Here is a 19,845-nt window from a genome sequence, read left to right as displayed (position 1 = left end):
TAACACTGAAGCAAAAGCAAGACTTTTCTCTTTAAACAGAGCGGATTTGACGCAGCATTGCCGGACGTGACGTGCGTCGAGCGCTTTCATCACAAGCTTAATGGCAGCCTACACGTTTGCCACGCTTGCTTTGTAAAATTGTGCCTTTTTCTCATTATTTTCCCCCGGAGACATAGACACACATTAAGATTGAGCCATGTCCGGGCGACACAACAACAAGTTACCAAACAACCTGCCACAACTGCAGAATCTGATCAAAAGAGATCCACAGTCCTACCTGGACGAAGTAAGTGTTTTTAGCAAGGAGACATCCGATTTAGAAATATCACTTTCATTGTCCAAGAGTGTTTATATTCAAGATGAACTTATCTCCAGTTTAACTTTCTGTCAATGCACTGAAGAAAAGAAAACGATCAAGCGTAGACTAAATAGAAAAAGATGAGGTGAACAGAGGCGTTATGTAAAAGTAAAGGGGAACTTAAAGGCATGTGGAAAGCAACTATCGTGTCATGTTGTTGTTTGTCTATTTCAGCACAACATTGTGCAGCTATACATCTGTAATGACTGTTTGTTCCTCAGTTTCAGCAGCAGTACAGACACTACCAGTCCAATGTTCAGATCTTTAAACTGCAACCTGACAAGCCGAACAAGGAGCTGGCAGACCTGGTCATGTTTCTCGCTCAGGTACTTAAACACTCGTGTTTAAGCTTCTAGGAACAAATCAGCTTTTATATTCCTGTTTAGTAATGGGACTGTAACTTCCCACCTTTTTATAGGCGTACAGTCAAATGTGTTTCTTGTCCCACAGGTTAGTCACTGTTACCTGCAGCATCTGTCCACCTTTCCACAAGAGCTGTCTGAGCTATTAATGAGTCATCACACAGTCCTGGAGCATGACCTCAGAATGGTGAGAAGATCTGCGGTAGCCTTGTCAAATGAGTTTGTTGATATTCATGCTGTTTGAGCATATTTCAGCAGCTTCTGATGTGCGGGCTCAGTCTTCCTTTTGACTTTGTGCGTTTGTTTTTGTCAGACCTTCTGCAAATCGTTGATTCTTTTGAGGAATAAAGATCTGATCGACCCCTGCAGCCTCTTGGAGCTCTTCTTTGAGCTGCTGCGATGTCACGACAAGCTTCTCCGAAAGGTAACATGTAATCTGCAGGAAGGGAAACTCCCCACACCTCCGCCCTGTCTCCATGTTTACTCTTTTGACAGCATACATGTTTCTGCCCTGATGCATGAAGCCCATAAGTCAAGTCAAGTTAAAGTGGGACCATATCAAGTTTATGATTCGTGTGATACAAATATTGTGTTGCTCGTTCCAAATCATCATTCTGATTAAAAAAATCTTTGAAAGGAGCACATGACGATATATTGTTGTATTGATTTTTTTAAGCTCAGCCTTAAAGTTTACCAATGTGAACTGGCCAAAGATGAAAATGACAGCGGGATAAAAGATTGATAATTAGGAGACAGGGTGAGAATGACGGTGAGGGGAGATCAAAGAAGTTTGTTTTTGAAGGTGCTATATCAATAAAGTTATTATTATTATCAAACCTTTTTAACATAATTTTTTTTCTTCTGTTTATTGGGTTATTTTTTGTATATTGTTTTTTTCCATTTACCTTGTATGTAAAGTTTCTTTGAGTCTATGAACCGCACTCTATAAATAACATGTATTATTGTTATTATTATAAATCATTTCAAATGTTAGTGTAAAAGAAACAATGTGAAATAGTTCAGGGATTTAAAATCTACTAACCGACGAGCTCGTCTGCTGCTGCGTGTGTTTCTAGGTTCATATTACTCTCTTTACCTGCCGATGCTTTGCACTTCTGTTGTTGTGTGGAAGTAAACCGTTGTTCTTCTCTCGTCCACAGACGCTGTACACACACATCGTCGCAGACATCAAAAACATCAACGCTAAACACAAAAACAACAAAGTGAATACAGTAAGTGCAGAAACATCCAGAGTTTGTTTTCTTACACTGTGAGAGAGAGTCATCGCTCACACTCGCTGTGTTTCAGACGCTGCAGAACTTCATGTACACCATGCTGAGAGACAGCAACCCCATCGCTGCAAAGATCTCCTTAGATGTGATGGGAGAGCTGTACAAAAGGAACATATGGTGGGATCTTATTTGATTACTACATTTGAGAGTTTAGAGATAAATCCTGTTTTAAAATATTTATTTTACACGACTTGATATATTTTTTGTCTGTGCTTCAGGAATGATGCCAAAACAGTCAATGTCATCACCACGGCGTGTTTCTCCAAGGTGACAAAGGTAAGTTGTTTCACATTCAATACGATGCTCTCTTTATTATATCAGGTAACTGTTAACTCTGTCAATGCTTACCTCCCTCTCTTTGTTAGATCCTTGTTGCTGGTCTTAAATTTTTCCTGGGCAAAGATGAGGATGAGAAAAACGAGAGTGATTCAGATTCAGAGGCAAGTACAAGATGCAAAGCTGTTCAAGAAAAGAACCATTTGTCGACTTTTTCATTTAATGGAGGGTTTGTTTTTTTTTCTGAGATTTTTTTTGCCTTTGTAAAATAGAAAGGACAGAGATAGAGAGGACAGTTTATAGTGTTGAATATTGGAGACATAGAAAGCAGGGAATGAGATGAGAGATGAGGAGCCACAGGTTAGATTTGAACCTGGGTCATCTGCTTCCAGGACGACAGCCTCTTTATATGGGGTTCATGTTTAGTATGTTTTTCATGATACCAACGATTAAGATTCTCAAAAGAATGAAAAGCAATTGATACCTCAGTCGATACCATGGCAACAACAATAGAAGTCCGAGGAACCCAACATTAAATCATCTCTTCATTTAAATGAACAAAATAATGCACGAAAACTCCTCAGCCATTATCTTATGTGCACAAATACAGTCACAACAACAGCTCAGTATCTTTTCATTTAAAAACTAAAGGTGTCCTAAAGTACCAAAGTATTGTCCATGTTGACAACCTTAAGAAGATGATGTGAGCTCTCTAATCTTTCAGGCAGAGGGACCATCGGTCCGAGACCTAAAGGTCAGATACTCGACTGGCAAGAAAACCTCCAAAAACAAGAAGAAGATGGAAAAGGCGATGAAAGTCCTCAAGGTACGACAGTTTTGAAAAGAAATGGGGGGGGGGGGGGGTGAACTATGATAATTCAATCTGTGTTGAAAAATAAAAAAAACATAGTGAATGTTCTAATCTTTATTCTCTGGGCAGAAACACAAGAAAAAGAGGAAAGTGGAAGTTTTCAATTTCTCTGCCATTCACCTGATTCATGATCCCCAAGGTAGGTTTCAATCATCTTCTCCGAAACACAAAAACAACAGCAGGATAGATAGTTTGTCTTTGGTATGTTTGAGTTACAGTTTCTGTAGCTGTGACTGATCCTGTGGCTTTGTTGTGTTGAATGAAGATTTCTCTGAGAAACTCCTGAAGCAGTTGGAAGACTCTAAAGAGCGCTTTGAGGTGAAGATCATGATGATGGAGCTCATCTCCAGGCTGGTTGGAATCCATGAGGTCAGTGACAAGGCTCTTATCATTCAGCCTGTATATATCTGCTTTGTATGGTGGCTAAACTCAATCAGATATGACTTATGGGAATCATGCATTTTAGACTTCATATAGAGGTCTAAATGAAATGTGATTTAAACTTGCCTGGTTTTTTTTTTTTTTTTTTTTTTTTTTTCAGCTCTTCCTCTTCAATTATTACCCGTTCATCCAGAGGTTTCTTCAGCCGCATCAAAGAGGTAAAAACAATCACACAAAAAGTGACTAATATTTGTTATATCTATTGTGTGTGAGGTACGTTCATCAAACGTTTGTCCTTTCAGAGGTGACAAAGATTCTTCTCTGTGCCGCCCAGGCGTCACACCAGCTCGTTCCACCAGAGGTACGTCAAAACATTTATCGGTTGATTAAACACAACACGGGGAGTCTAGCGTAACACGTTATGTATATACCTACCTGTTCAGGTAATCGAACCCGTCATCATGACCATCGCCAACAACTTTGTAACGGACAGAAACTCAGGGGAAGTCATGACTGTGGGGTAAGCAGCAGCTCTTGTTTCAGTTATCTTCAGTCAAAACATCTGGAAGTGTAACGTCACAATTATTTCAAACCAAAACTACAAATCTATAGAGATGTTCAGAAGGTACAGAGCTGAGTTTATTATTCATCTTTTCTCTTTGTCCTCCAGTATCAATGCCATCAAAGAGTTGACAGCCCGCTGTCCACTCGCCATCACTGAAGACCTGCTTCAGGACCTGGCCCAGTACAAGCTGCACAAAGACAAGAGTGAGAAACCATTTATTTTCATTAATAACGACTCTGCTTAAACGTGCGTGTGTTATGCATGCGAGAGCACATCCCTCCTGTCCTTGCCCAGTATAAGAGTTGTTTGTTTTGTTTTTGCTCTGCCTATTCTGATTTTTTCCTTTTTCTTATAAAGCACTTTGGTCAACTCGGTTGTTTTTAAATGTGCCCTATAAATGACGTAGGATTGGAGTTGGATGCATTTTTACACAAACATGTTTCTCTCTACACCAGATGTGATGATGTCAGCTCGAGGACTGATCCAGCTGTTCAGGAGTCTGAATCCACAGATGCTGCACAAGAGGGACAGGGTGAGCCAGCTGTAGACTCCCGTTTAAATTACTGGACGTGAAGGAAACGATGACATATAACGGTCACATATGACTGAGAACAATCCATTTGTTCATGAGGGTTTGATTAGAAAAGAGCGTGTAAGTTTAAAGGTCCTATGAGGAGTTTTTGGCTGGTCATGAAACGCACTGAAACAAATACTGATTTCCATATTTTATATGCCTCTCACCCCTGCAGCAGGGTAGGTGTACGACAAGATGATCACCTGCATGCTGCGTAAACAGCCTATTTAAAATGTACTACACCAGAGGCTCATTGTGAGTTCTACTTACGACGTTAAATATAAACGAGGATAAGATCAATTGAGCCCTATTGTCCAGAGGGGGCGCCAAAATCCAAACACATGTCCACTGAAGTACATGAGAAACTGGGAAGCTTGTTACAATTAGAGACAGAAATATAATTGTAGCAAAGAATGAAATGACTGCACATTTATAGTGTAAGTATTTGTTAACTCTGCTACCTGTTCTCCAGGGGAGACCGACTGAGGCGTCAGCCGAGGCCAAGATCAAAGACTACGGAGAACTGGAGGCCAAAGACTACATCCCTGGAGCTGAAGTCCTGGAGGTGGAGGAGGAGAAGAAAGATGGAGAGGAGGATGAAGGTGAGCCGCTATGGTCAAACGATAACAAGATGAAAATCACACAGTGGCAGAATTGATGTGTGAAGAAAATACGATAGATTTGTCAATAAAAGGCTCAAATGCATATCCATCATATTGCACAACAGATGGCTGGGAAAGTGCCAGCATCAGTGATGATGATGAAGATGGGGAGTGGGTGGACGTTCACCACTCGTCTGATGAAGATACGACAGAAGTGGTGAGATAAAAAAAAAAAAGTTGCACAACTTAAATTAAAGCTCCTGTGAGGATTGCCTGTAACCGCCGGCAGGGTAGGTGTCAGATGAAGAGAGTTACTGCATGCTGCCAAACCAGCCTTTATTCGAAGATTCAAAGCAAATATTCCAATTTTAGGATACATTTTGCTCATAGGATAAATCATTCATGTGAAAACACAACTTACATTTGTACAGTGCCAAAATCAACCTAAACTTAAAGTCTCTCACAGGAGCTCTGACCGGCTGATAGTTATGAATGTGTTGCTTTAATGAGAGATAATCCCGTGTTTGTGTCAGGCTGAGAAGCTTCAGAGTATGCCTGTGGAGGAGAGAAAAGCCAAGGCAGCGGCGGTCAGTGGCAGCCGACTCCTCACTCAAGATGACTTCAAGAAGATCCGCCTGGTTCAGCTGGCCAAGGAGGTCAACGCTGCACCAGGCAAGGGCCAGAAGAGGAAGAATGTGGACATTGATGACGAGGAAGACAACAGGTTAGAAAGTTGCTTGACTTAAAAGTTGTATAGCATTCATTTGCTGACAGAGAAGGAGGATCATACTAAGAATGTTTTCTCCTTCAAATCTTACAGAGGGGAACTGCTGACATTGAGGAATATCGAGAAGCTGCACAAGAAACCAAAAGCAGACAAAGAAACCCGGCTAGCAACAGCAATGGTAAAACCTCATACCAACTCAAGGACAGTTTGAATTCCCCTTAGAGTTACTTGAAATGAAAGTTGCTTGACACTGCTCACACTGGAAGTCATTTGACAGTTTGTATGCTTCGACACAAACTAATGGTGTAAAGGGCTGCAACAGACAGTTGCATCACTTACCAGCCTGCCTAGTTAAATCACATCATGGAGGACGTATTCAAATTGCTAGTTTTGTCCAATGAACAGTGTTGGAGTTGGAAAAATGGAAACTTGACAGACACACACAGTTGGTGCAGCAACAGGACGTGGACATGTTATTGTCTGACCTTTGGATTCAGCCAAGTCTCTTTATATATTCACACACTTTATCTTTGATGACTGTGAAATACCACAACAAAATATAGATATAAGAAACTAGCATTTTGGGTAATAAAATCAGCTGTTGATCAATTGTGTCAACTTAGAAGCTCTAATTATGCGTTCTTTATTCTAGGCTGGTCGGACCGACCGTAAGGACTTTATCAAAAAGCACACCAAGCTGAACCCACATGCCAGTACCAGCAACAGGGAGAAGAGGAAAACAAAGAACTTCATGATGATGAGACACAGTCAGAATGTCAGAACAAAAGGCAAGCGCTCCTTCAGAGAAAAACAGGTATGCTTAACACACTTTTGAGTTCATGTCTGTATTTGACTTTGGATAAAAAGGCTTCATTGAATTAAAACTCCTGACACTCAGCTGACAATATTTTGTTTCCTATCCAGCTGGCTCTTCGTGATGCACTTCTGAAAAAGAAGAAGCAGTACAAGTAGAACCCATGGACCTGACATGAACATCCTTGATGCATACTATAATAAAAACCTGGCGAGTTTGACGTATTCATATATTTTGAGTAATTAATTGCATTCATTTTGTGTGTTGAAATAAACCATTTTTAATAATGGTGTGTTTAGATCTTTATGTATCATTTTTTACTCCACGTGGGTTTGCAACCACTTCAATAGTGAACAGTAAAAACAATCATTGAGGGCTACAAGGTGTTAATGTATAATTCTTGAAACTTTAATGGCCAATATAGTTATATAACAATCGTAATTGCAGTTTTACATTTCCTTAGGCTATTTTGAACTTTAGCCTCTACTTTAGTGCCATGTTTTGATCATGCCAGTGTCACATACCTATAGTCGGAGTCAGAAGACAGAGTAGGACAAAGTTAAAGAGATCTCTGGAGAATAGGATCAATGGACAACTAAAGGATGTTAGTTTGTGGTTGTCAGCCACAGCTCTGTTTTTTCGTTTGTTTATGAATTAGTTTTGCAGTCAAATAATGTTAATGTGTAAATAAACTTCAAAAGAATTCAAAGTAGCATTTATCAATTTTGCTGGCCCTCATTGACTCTTCATAGACTAAATTATTGGGATGTCCCGTTATTTCTAGGACTACACCTAGACTTATAATTTAATTCATTTGAAAAGTGCTGGAAGCCACAATGTTTGGTGACATAAGGCAGCATGACCTCAAGTATTGTGATGTATCCAAATTGATCCATGATCCCTGGTATGCGATATAAAGGCCCGACACCATGGTAAGAAAAACAGCCCCATGGCATGATGCTTGCACCACCGTGCTTCACGGTCTTCAGAGTGTTTGGGGGGGGGGGGGGTCTGACAAACTGTCTGCGGCCCTTGGATCCAAAAAGAACAATCTTACTTTCATCAGTCCACAAAATGTGTTGTGTCTGTAACAACTTTATATATATATATATAGAATGATGCTTTACTTGTAGAACGGCAGGTTACAGAATCAGATATCACTGCGCCAATGTATACAACCATGTCGCTACACGACAGAAGGGTGTGTTGTAACTCCGCATGGAGAAATAGTCCATACACTACAAAATGTTTCTCCATTTCTCTAGAGGCCAGTCGACATGTTTGGCAAATGCAATCCTCTTCAGCACATGTCTTTTTTGCAACAGTGGGACTTTGCGGGGGCTTCTCGATGGTAGATTAGCCTCACATAAGAGTCTTCTAATAGTCCCAGCACTCACAGGTACCTTCAGACCGTCACTGATCTCCCTGGAGCAGACCCTTTGGCTTAGTCTTTGCCATTCTGACTATCCTTCGGTCCATTCGAATGGTAGTCTTCCATTTTCTTCCACGTCTCTCTGGTTTGTCTTTCCATTTTAAAGCATTGGAGATCATTTTAGCTGAGCAGCCGATAATTTCCTGCACTTTTTTATACGTTTTCCCCTCTCCAATCAACTTTTTAATCAAAGCACGCTTTTCTTCTGAACAATGTTTGGCACGACCCATCTTTCATCAGTTTTCACAGAGAATTGCATGCACAACATGTGCTGGCTTCATCCTTAAATAAGGGCCACCTGATTGACACCTGTTTCTTTCACATAATGAATGATCTCACTGATGGAACACGCCCCTTTTACTTAATTAGTCAATTACACAGACCCAGGAGTATTCATATCATCAAAGTTGGGTCTGTTGGTTCCTCTGACTTTACCACACCTGCTGGTAAATTATTTTCCATTTATTATGTTTTATACCAAAAACAGTGATTTATCTGGTTAGTCATGTTGGACTACTATTATTCTGAACATAGCTGTAAAGAAAAAGTTCAAATGGTGAGAAACGGACATTTCAAGCACTTTTAAGTGGCTTCATCAAACTCGAGCATTAGTCAGTGTTTCTGGGCCGCTTAGCGAACTACAATTCCCACAAAGCACCTGGATTTGCAATAAACGTGCTAATGCCAAAACATTCCGCTCACTGAAGCCGGCATTTTAGTTCTTGCTGCGACATGAGGTATCTAATTGTATTCTTCTTCATTCCACACGGCTATTGGCCTTGCATTGGAGTAATTTGTAGCCTTGTATTTATTTTATTTTCGCTATTGTATCGGTTAAATCAGTTTCGTTCACTGCCAGCTAACATTAGCTCGTCGAATGCTAGTGTGTTGCTAGTTGCTGTTATCAACAAGCTAACCGTTGACGTTAGTCCTCTAACGTTTTGTTTAGTGTCGTTATGTTTCTGTTCCCAAAGAGACATCGTACTACTCGCTTAACATTGAGGTGTTAACTTCAATGTGTTTGCACATAATGTGGAAAAACCAAAATACGTTAAAGATAACCAATACACTTTATAACCCAAACTCGTATTCAGTCTGCTGTAGTGTGTTCAATGTTGCTGTCAGATTTAATCTCACTTTTCTTTCACCTATTAATGAAATTGTACTTAGGCCTACCTTAACATCTATTATAAATAAGTCTGGTATTAAATTTGTTATCGCACTCTCGTACTCCTCACTCTCTCAAATAAATGTGCTTCATGTGCGATATCTACCACTATTGTTTAATATTTACATTAGCTCTTTGTTTTGTCATTTGAACAACAAGGCCCTGCTAATGTGATAATTTCTATATGTTCAAGAAAAAGTTAACTACACACCTTTTTTTTTAATGCTCGAGTAAACGCAGTGTTTTATTATATTAAAAGATAACCAGGTCTGTTGGGGTAATTTGTACTAAACTAATAAGTAGTAACTAATGTTATTAGAAGAAGAAAAACATGTTAAATATTTGTATGGAATACACTTCATTTTATGAACTCTTCACTTTCTCTCATGTCCTTTACACTTCATCAAAAAAGTATCTATGAAACAACCTCATTAGTAGGCCAATCGACTCTAGTCACTGATTAAAGGATGGACCATGGAAGAACAGCATTTGACTGCTGTATCGTGCAGTGTTGGACAAGTGGGTCATGTAATCTGACATGACAACTGTAGGTTCTCGTGAGTGCTCCCCAGTTTTCTCTGTACCTTTTAATATCTAATGGGTTTTGCTGGCTGCTTTCTTGGAGTCACTGTCCACTGTATTGTGAATACACACAAATCTAAATTTTTCAGACTATATGTGAACTCGAAAAGAGGTTCATGTGTGCATGTTTTGTCGTTATTTAAGTTTGTGCTCAGTGGAGTTTCATAGTTAAGTAACACATCTCTGTCCTTGAATTATTGACTATCTCACTCCTCATAAATAATAGAGCACAATGATGTTTTCATGTGAGGCTATGAAAGTGCTCAAACTGATCTAGAATCTGCCTTTGTGCAAGGGGGATTGCAGAGAGTTCCTACATTTGTTGAGAAACCGAGCAGTTTCAAAGACTGGGCCTATCCACCAATCTACAAAGAGGAGAGAGCCTTTGATCACTGGTGCATATGATGGGACTTGATGTTTCTGCATTTATAGCCGAGGGGACTAGTGATGAGGGGGCGATACACTGAGACTATTCACAGTCAGAGTCCTGGCTTTAAAAGAGACACAGTGCATCGTCTGTAAGGTGTAAGTGGAGCTCTGCCTTCTGGTTGTCTGCTCTTTGTATCTCTGACATATCGACAGAGGAGGTTTTTCAACAAATTCAGCAATAGGTAGGAATTTTTATGGATGTGAGTCATTTTATCTGTGGTGTGTCGTTGAAGTTTGGAGGAATCTGCTTGTCCCTTTTCTCACATTTGTCTTCAATCTCCGCTGAATGAATAACGGGGAAGTGACACTTAAGGGGGAGGATTCTGACCTAACTTACTCAGCTGGACTTCAATGCCCCCTCCCCTCCTTTCATTTCCTCCTTTGTAGAATGAAAGGTTTACTTTACACTTTCCATTTCGTATTGCAAGTTATTCTGGGCTTGGTGTGGTGGCAGATGCAAAATCTTCCCTACTTACTATCAATACCATAGGGTGAATATTCTTTTACTAGGTTTATGGCCTCTCAATTCAATTGTATTTAGTTGTTTTTCCAACAAATCATTTCTAAAAGGAAAGTCAGTCATCAGTGTTTCATTAGACAACAAAACAAAATATTTTGCTTCCACAACCCAAATAAATTTATTTGAAAGACATAGAGGAGTAAAGCTGGACTGTCTTCTTCATTCTTTTTAAAATACTCAACAAATTAATTAATTAGCAAAATAGTAAGATTTTAATTGTAGACATTAAATAATTTACCTTTTTTCTCTCTGAAACTGCATCTAACGGCTTTTACTGGAAATGTCTTTATATTTCTTGCTTTTATTTAAACAGCCCGATAAATAAATGTTAATAAAAACATGAGAAAAGGAACAGTCTTAATATTTAGGGTGTTGTGGAACCAGAGAAATGCCAAAATGTTGCTAAAAATAAGTAAGACAGTGAAATAATAAATACAGTAGTTTAAAAACTTGAGGTTAGAGTGACATGAACTTCATTTCTTAAAAAAACATTTGACCCAGTGAAAAACGGAGCAAGTCTCTTCTTTTCGCTTGATTCTAAATATTTTGCTAAATATCATTTTGAAAATCTGCTGCTGCTGTTATGTTTACAAGTTCAAGATGGTTTCCGTAAAAGATTCTCTCTGGCTGATCTGGAACGCTCGGGTGTCTTTTGTAGGTGCCGTTTCCTGTAGCCAGCGATGGCACCAGGGGATGTGGTGCCTGACCATCCCAAGCAGCCCAAAGCCAAGGAGAAGCGACCTGGAAACAGGACATCGACAGCAGACTGTGAGCCGGATGGATCCTTTATCTTTGAGGCTCACGAGGCTTGGAAGGACTTCCATAACTCCCTCAGGCATTTCTATGAAGTGGGCGAGCTCTGTGATGTCACACTGAAGGTAGGTCATACTGTCCAGGCTCAATGAATACACACGCACGTTTGTCTTGTATTAATTATCAGCAGTTTCTCCTTTTAATATTGTGATTTCAGGGTTACGGGTATATATTTTCATTTTTGGCACAGTGTGGTCATATTTCTGAGTTTTTCCTCAGCTTTTTACTTTTTTTTGTTTTCTGTAGGTCGGCAGTAGGTTGATACCATGCCACAAGCTGGTACTTGCTTGTGTTATCCCCTACTTCAGGTATGTGTTATATTTATTTCTTATTATTGTAACTAATGTCTTGTGTCCTGCCTGTCTGGATGCCTTGAATTTCCCTCGGGATCAATAAAGTCTCTCTTCCCCCCCCCCCCCCTTTTTGCACTGAATACTACAAAAGCGATAAAGTGCCAAATACCTTTGTTTTATTTCTTGGGCCTGCTAGTCTCACCAGACTAATTCTGGTGAGATGATTAATGTAAAGATCTTTGTTAACATGACGTATTAATAACTCTTAGTGTCTGTGTCCATTTACAGCTTTTTATGTGCTGGCAGCGTGCTGGAGGCCACATCACCGTGCTCTAATCTGAGTTTCTGTTTCTTCACTCAGGGCCATGTTCCTGTCAGAGATGTCCGAGGCTAAGCAGGAGCTGATAGAGATCAAGGACTTTGATGGGGATGCTATCCAAGACCTGGTACATTTTGCCTACTCATCCAAGCTCACATTAACTGTGGACAATGTCCAGCCGCTGCTCTATGCTGCCTGCATCCTCCAGGTATAAAAAAAGTACACCAACAGGCCTTGCAGTCATTCAGTGATCTTCTCTCGCTTAAATAGCTGAATTATTGTTTAGGTGGAGTTGGTGGCGAGAGCGTGCTGTGAGTACATGAAGGCCCACTTCCACCCCACAAACTGCCTGGCTGTTCGCACCTTCGCTGAAAGCCACAATCGCGTGGACCTGATGGACATGGCCGATCGCTACGCCTGCGAACACTTCTCTGAGGTGGTGGAGTGCGAGGACTTCACATGCGTGTCTCCACAGCACTTGCGCACTTTACTGTCCTCCAGCGAGCTCAACATCCACTCAGAGACGCAGGTGTACAACGCAGCGGTGAAATGGCTCAAAGCGAACCCGCAGCACCACGAGGCCTGGCTGGACCAGATCATGTCTCAGGTGAGAGAGTACAAACCCCTCCAGTATCTAGCAAGGTTGGACTTTGACTATTTACGTTTTTATTTTTTACACAAAGCTACATAACTGTGTTTGAAGCAGATGTTACACATACAGTACAGAATGTTCAGATTGACGTAGTCTTTCATAAGACCACTAAACGATGTGTGTGCTTGTCCCTCCTACAGGTGCGCCTCCCACTGCTCCCTGTAGAGTTTCTGACTGGAACAGTAGCGAAGGACGACATGATCAAAGGTAACCTGAGTTGTCGTGACCTCATGGACGAGGCCAGGAACTACCACCTTCACCTCAGCAACAAGGTGGTGCAAGACTTTGAGTACACAGTGCGCACCATTCCCCGGAAACACACCGCAGGTAGATTAAAATAAGATGTTAGCATGTGTTTAGCTTTGAAGCTGTAACTACTGATTTTATTGGCATCTGCAGAAATATTCAGCACTATTTTTTATCGTCCTAAAATGTTGCAGACTGCGCATGAAGTCTGCGCGTCTTCCTTCCTTTTGCCAATATGTTGTTCTCCCCTGCCACCTCCTCAGGGGTTTTGTTCTGTGTGGGTGGCCGTGGGGGTTCAGGTGACCCTTTTCGCAGCATCGAGTGCTACTCCATCACTAAGAACAGCTGGTTCTTTGGCCCTGAAATGAACAGCAGGAGGCGCCACGTGGGTGTGATATCTGTGGGAGGTAAGAGAGGTTACATATAATGCCTGTACAGAAAGTAAAACCACGGTGCATGGATAGAGGAACACTTTTTAACAAGTCAAGAGCAGAGGGGCACGATCAAACATTCAGCTGCAGGTCTACTTATCAAAAGAAAAAGAAAAAAGTGGTGTAATGTAACACTCGAGCACAGACCTTCATGACATTAATAATTTACCAAGCCTCAATTTGTGGTGATGTTGAGCTGGACAGAGTTATTATAGAGATAGCCCTGTAATTTAACAAACTTAGAGCTCTGAGCATACAATTGTTTTCTTTCATTTCTTATCATAATGAAACATGCTGTACTTCATATTTGTGCTTTAATCTCTTCAGGTAAAGTCTATGCTGTTGGAGGCCACGATGGTAATGAACACTTGGGCAACATGGAGGTGTTCGACCCCCTCACCAACAAGTGGATAATGAAAGCCTCTATGAACACGAAGAGGTACGCGGACGCTACTTTTCTCTGCGCATCAACGGGGCCTTTTCAATTTATTTTCTTTTCTTTTCTTTTTTTTCTTTTTTTTTTTTTTTTTTTTTTCCTAAATCTGTCCCCTTGTGATTTTATTAACATGCGCACACAAACAGGCAGGTTTAATATGGAAATGTTAGTCTTGGATTGTTCTGTTACTGAGAATGATGAAGCTTTAAAAAGAAAAGAACATTTGATGAAAACCTGCACTACTGCTCTGGAAATGTGTCCGTACAGCAGACCAACAGAGGAGCTTAACAAAATTCACCAGACAGAAGGATTATTATGTTTTTGGGGGGAAATCCGCTAATCTGGACAAAGTCATTTAAAATATGGAACGTAATGATAGAATAAAAAGCCTAGAAATGATAAATGCCGTTCTTGACACAAAGAGAGCTGCCTAAACATCCAAATCTGAAAGTTCATTATTTACGGTGCGATTGTATCTTTTTTCCGGGAATGGAACCACGTTGCTCCTTTAACTTGCATTTAGCATTTACTTTTATGTTTTTACGACACTAGAAAGGCTTCTTTGAGCAAACGTGTGTGTTACTCAGGAGGGGCATCGCCCTGGCAGCTCTCGGGGGTCCCATCTATGCTATCGGAGGTCTGGATGACAACTCCTGCTTCAACGATGTGGAGCGCTACGACATCGAAAGTGACTGCTGGAGCGCCGTGGCGCCGATGAACACACCCAGAGGAGGAGTCGGGTCTGTGGCGTTAGGGGTACGACTTTTAATAGAGCACTCTCCATCCATTGTGACCTTTGAATGATTTGAACTGTTGAATTCACAGTTCAACACTCTCTCCTTACTAGAGTTATGTGTATGCCGTGGGAGGCAATGACGGCGTGGCATCGTTGTCCAGCGTGGAGCGTTTTAACCCACATCTCAACAAGTGGACCGAGGTCAGCGAGATGGGCCAGCGACGGGCTGGAAATGGAGTCAGCAAACTCAATGGCTGCCTATATGTAGTTGGTGAGATGAACAAATATATGATGTATATACACACACACACACTATACTATACTATACTATATATGAAATCAGAACACAGGCAATATGCATCTTCGAAGTCCATCAAGGACAAAAAGAGAACTAACAGTTTGCCCTGCATCAATTTAAAGCATCTACTGAGCACGTCCTCAAAAATGAAGAAAATGTATTTGTAAGGTGCATTATGCACGTGTAGGCAGAGGGGATGTGACGGAGTCAATGCAGCAGCAGGGAAAGAAAGTTGGCAGAAAGTTACATTTTAGAAGTCAACTCAGAAACCTGAAAAACCAAATAAAGTGTCTGAGTGTCGGGCACAGAGGAACATGTTGGAGTTAAGGAGTCAGGGCACTGACGACACTGTACACCTAACATGCCTCCTAGAATTAACACAGAAACTCTGCTTGAGTGTCACCATGTCTGTTCACATTTTACACATCAGGTAGTTTGCTTACAGCTTACTCGTGTGCCCTCTAGGGGTATCTTCCAGTAATACACATAGTGCAATGGCCAAGTATGCAAACAATTATGTTCATGACACAGCCTGTTGTGTACAAAAAGACGAGATTCAAGTATTTTAAAAAGTGTATTTGCTTCCGAAGATATAATTGTTTGCATTGACTTCCACATGAGTAACTAAAATGACACTGACTTAGGTTAAAAATACTTTTATTATTTATTTGTGATTATTTTTCAGCTCTTTCATCGTCTTACTGAACTTTGTTTCTTTTTTTTATACACCCAGTCACATGCACTCTGGATACACACCCTTCAGTTTATACACTAAATCAGGAAAGACAAAAGTTCATGTTTTGTAAAGTAATCTGGTTACTGATTTGCAGCGTGTTAGGAACGTTGTTTTTATTGTACCACGACAATTTGAAGAGTCTTAAAACTTCAGTTACGGCACTGTGCCACGGTCGTGGCTTTGGCTAAGTATGAAATCCTCTTAACTTGTGCCTGCTTCATGAGAGACAGCATAATCCTTCCCATAGCAGCCGGGGGCTGGCACTCATTACACCATGAACATGTTGGTTGTAAAGTACTGCTTGGGCCAGTTTTCATCACCAAAACCTCTGATAAAATGTGAAGTCATCTATTTGCTGTCTCTCCTCGTGCCTAAAGGTGGTTTTGATGACAATTCCCCCCTGAGCTCCGTGGAGCGCTTTGACCCCAGAATGCACCGCTGGGAGTACGTGTCTGAGCTGACCACCCCCCGCGGTGGGGTCGGGGTCGCCACGGTAATGGGAAGAGTGTTTGCAGTTGGGGGTCACAACGGGAACATCTACCTGAACACAGTGGAGGCTTTTGAGCCGCGAATGAACAGGTGAGAAGGAGACGAGGGAGGACTGTGTAAGGTATCAAAGGGAATATATGAAGATGACAACATACTGTATATACATACTGAAGTGACAGCTACTTGTTTTTACTTGTAGCTATTATATTCAAATGACTCCATCGGTCCCACAGTGGAGAATTAAGGCTTTTGTATCAATGTAAATACTGTTAGTTCAGAAGCATGAAACCAATCTACGATTACAGACTCTTAGAACTGAATTTGCTGAAAGCCAAATGAAGTTGGCTCACAGTGTCCAACACAACAAATGCATTTGTCTTTGAAAGGTGTAAATAGTCCCTCGGATTAAAAACCCAAATTTCCTTCATTTTCTTTGACAAAAAAAAGTCTTGTCAAACAATTCAGATGGTTTCACCTGTAAATAGTCAAAAGTCATTTAAACACGAGTAGTCCTTTCTCCAAAATGTCAGACAGCCTTCTCCTGGAATCACGTCATCCAGAGCAGGTCGTCCGACTCTATCAGACAGGGATGAGGAAGGAGGGTTTTCAGGACCATCGTCTTTTTGCTTCTTCTTCTTTGAGTGAACGCTGGCTGAACAAATAATGAAACTGAATTAAATGCATAAATCGTTTTTGGTTCAGTCAAATGAAGCTGTACTATGTAGGTGCACTGATATGTATGTAGCAGGTTCAGACAGTTTTTCTCTCTCACTCTACACAAGTGTTTTCTTCTGTTTGCTGTTCAGATGGGAGCTGGTGGGATCCGTGTCTCACTGCCGTGCCGGAGCCGATGTGGCTGTCTGTTCGTCTCATGTCAGCCAGATCAGGGACGTTGGCCAGGGCTCCAGCAACGTGGCCAGCTGCATGTGACATCCGGCCCGTTTGTTCCCAGGTGACTGACTGACGGCCAAGCGGCGACACAATCTGACCACAGCACGAGCACACAACACAAAGCACACAGACAGTGACGGCGTTATTCCCCCCCGGCTGTCGCCACTGGATTGATCGATCATCAGCCTAAAAGTGATTATGACTGATGTTCAGTTTGCACACACACTGAGGAATATTAGGGAGACTTTACTGACTTGAAGTGCACATCTGACTATTCCAAGTCTTTTCTGAATGACACATTTGAGACTCCAGATGTTATTTGCAATCAGTTCTGTAGTTCTTTGTACTGTATTTTCATCTGTTTGACTGCCTTGATCGAGTTCGCTCTTTTCTGAAGGGAATACGTAGTGAGGCTTGTAATGAATACTAACATCCTGAGAATGAGGTGATTTCAGAACTACAAGGTTAACTGCACATCATGAATGTGGACTGTATGATACTGTAGGCCAGTATAAAAAATGTCACAGGTCTCTCCTTCAATAGTTTAAACACTCTGTTGTTTTCCTTGTCTCAGAGAAAAGGAACAAACTGGATTCAGCGAGTACTTTGCTGTGGAGTGAGTGCAGCTAAAAATATCTTCATTATTCAATCTCAAATAGGATGTTTATATTCCAACCACATTACAATGATTTCTGTGAACGTAGTCTTCGGTTCGAGCAGGTATACGTCCCAAAGGTGCTTTTTTTTAAAAAAATTAAAATTCCTTCAGCGGTTAAAACTGCAATCAGCTGCGTTGCTTTCCAGCATTTCTGAGATTTAGGGATCTTCCTGTAATCATGTTTGAACAATCATTTATAGCTAGTGGAGACGAGCCAGTCGCTGATGAGGAGGTGACGGGTCTGAGGAATTGAATCGCTGCAAGTGCCAAACAGAACAAAACCTGCATCAGCTGTTCTAAGAAGCTGGAGATGCAAATCTGTTTTCAACCGCCTGCTGAATCTGGAGCCCTTTACTCCAATCTCAGGATTAAGAAGAAGAAGATGACTTTACATCTGAGAGGTCAGGACTGATCAGAGCAATACGGCAAGCTCTCCAGTTCTTTTCCAGTTTTACATAATTCTATAGAGATCTGATCAAAGCGACAGGGACACATTTTCAAAGTAAAGACGAGTGTTTATCGATAGCTGGACTGTCAGAAACCAGATGTGTCTGAGATCCAGCTGAGCTTTGTCTCTTCAGATGGTTGTTATATTTTAATATATGGACGTTTTGTATAATAAGATGTATAATAATAAGGTGTAACTTTGGTATTCTTCTTTACTACACTAATCCATTGCTGTGCACTATTTTCCTAGAGTAGATGTGAAGTCTCGAGTATATTTTTGTCCTAAATGGAGAATCTTCATGTTTTTCATGTGGTAAGTTTGAAAATGTTTACTTAACATGTTTCTGCCCTGTTTTTTTTTTTGTTTTTTTTTTTAGATTAGGCTGAAAGAGCTTGAAAGTGAATAAATCCAGTTTGTACCAGACTAATCCACATTATTGCACAGTTTGTGTACTGCCGATGTTGAAGCTACTACATTTTCTCAGCTATGTATAATCAATATTTTTGTCAACTTTGTACGTGAACGAGGCAGTCTTTTTTTAAACTTCACTGTTCCTTGCTCCTCCTCTTGACAGCTTCCATCTTTGGCTTTTTGTTTACATGTTATTGGAATTATTTGGTACAATAAAGTTATGTGTAAAAAGTTCTTTGCTGTGGTTTCTCTTTCTTTACTTGTTGATCCGTTTTCAAATGAGGTTGTCAAGATACTTATCGATATGATTTTTTTCTTGAAACAAATCAGAGGCCCGTCAGAACGTAAACTTTGAGTGTTGACCATGAACTGAGGTAAACTGTCCAATCCAAACTAAGATTCATGAACATTTTGCTCATGGACCTAATTCTAATCGAGTGTTCTACTGATTATGAAAAATCTGCTGAGTAATCGATTGAGTACATAAGAACGTGTGTACATAGTTCTGTAACATCCATTAAAGTCGGTTAAAAAGTAACAGTTTGAGACAAATGTTTGTCAGTATAAAGTTTATCTGACATGTGCTTTCTATAAACACTCTTCTGAACTTTATGGATGAACTGTGGGAAGTGTGATATGAACACTCGTAATCAGAGCGTCAATCAGAGGCCTGATGATCCTTTTGCACGAATTGTTCATTTACCCTGATCGTTTTTACAATGTTGAAAAAATGATAAATGTTTGTGTTAATACACTGAATGACTGGCAGAATCTTCCCTGTCATAGATTACTGTTATTTATATGAAGAAGTAAAGGGTGTTAAAGGAACTTTAAAGTGCATTGTATTTATAAAACGCATTCAGTTAAAAGTTTGATTTTTAATAAAAAAGAAAAAAAGCTTTATATGAAAATATTTTAGTGAGTTACAAAGAGAAAACCTCTTCATCAAATGTAAAAAGTTTTTCTTCATGTCTTGGTAAAGTATTAAAAACTGAATTTATGAAGTGTAAATGTTTATCTTTTCACTCTTTTTTC

The 19,845-nt window shown here is 40.5% G+C and overlaps 2 protein-coding genes across 3 annotated transcripts; both read left to right on the top strand.

Moving 5' to 3' along the window:
- The first annotated feature begins 50 nt into the window (after window positions 1–50).
- On the top strand, window positions 51–7,535 carry sdad1 (SDA1 domain containing 1). Its single transcript, XM_079364432.1, has 22 exons — window positions 51–286; window positions 580–684; window positions 809–907; window positions 1,034–1,144; window positions 1,881–1,952; window positions 2,029–2,129; window positions 2,231–2,288; window positions 2,378–2,456; window positions 3,017–3,114; window positions 3,229–3,298; window positions 3,425–3,528; window positions 3,701–3,758; window positions 3,843–3,901; window positions 3,984–4,060; window positions 4,211–4,308; window positions 4,561–4,637; window positions 5,152–5,281; window positions 5,407–5,498; window positions 5,815–6,005; window positions 6,102–6,186; window positions 6,661–6,822; window positions 6,933–7,535. Exons 1-22 carry the CDS (start codon window positions 197–199, stop codon window positions 6,978–6,980), a joined length of 2,064 nt encoding a protein of 687 aa, XP_079220558.1. The 5' UTR covers window positions 51–196; the 3' UTR covers window positions 6,981–7,535.
- A 1,112-nt stretch (window positions 7,536–8,647) lies between these two features.
- klhl8 (kelch-like family member 8) lies at window positions 8,648–19,044 on the top strand. 2 transcript variants are annotated; one of them, XM_079364217.1, is made up of 12 exons: window positions 8,648–8,700; window positions 11,612–11,831; window positions 12,013–12,074; window positions 12,421–12,586; window positions 12,665–12,985; window positions 13,171–13,357; window positions 13,540–13,683; window positions 14,035–14,146; window positions 14,731–14,899; window positions 14,991–15,150; window positions 16,291–16,492; window positions 17,209–19,044. In XM_079364217.1, the coding sequence occupies exons 2-12, from the start codon at window positions 11,634–11,636 to the stop codon at window positions 17,330–17,332; spliced, it is 1,845 nt and encodes a 614-aa protein (XP_079220343.1). In that variant the 5' UTR covers window positions 8,648–8,700; window positions 11,612–11,633; the 3' UTR covers window positions 17,333–19,044. The 2 variants fall into 2 exon arrangements, with proteins under 2 accessions (XP_079220343.1, XP_079220342.1); XM_079364216.1 differs by lacking the exon at window positions 8,648–8,700 and adding an exon at window positions 8,798–8,991.
- The last annotated feature ends 801 nt before the right edge of the window (window positions 19,045–19,845 follow it).

This window comes from Symphodus melops, assembly GCF_947650265.1.
Source record: "Symphodus melops genome assembly, chromosome: 16".
In the NCBI taxonomy this organism is placed as follows: domain Eukaryota; kingdom Metazoa; phylum Chordata; class Actinopteri; order Labriformes; family Labridae; genus Symphodus; species Symphodus melops.
This window is presented reverse-complemented; position numbering and strand designations above follow the sequence as displayed.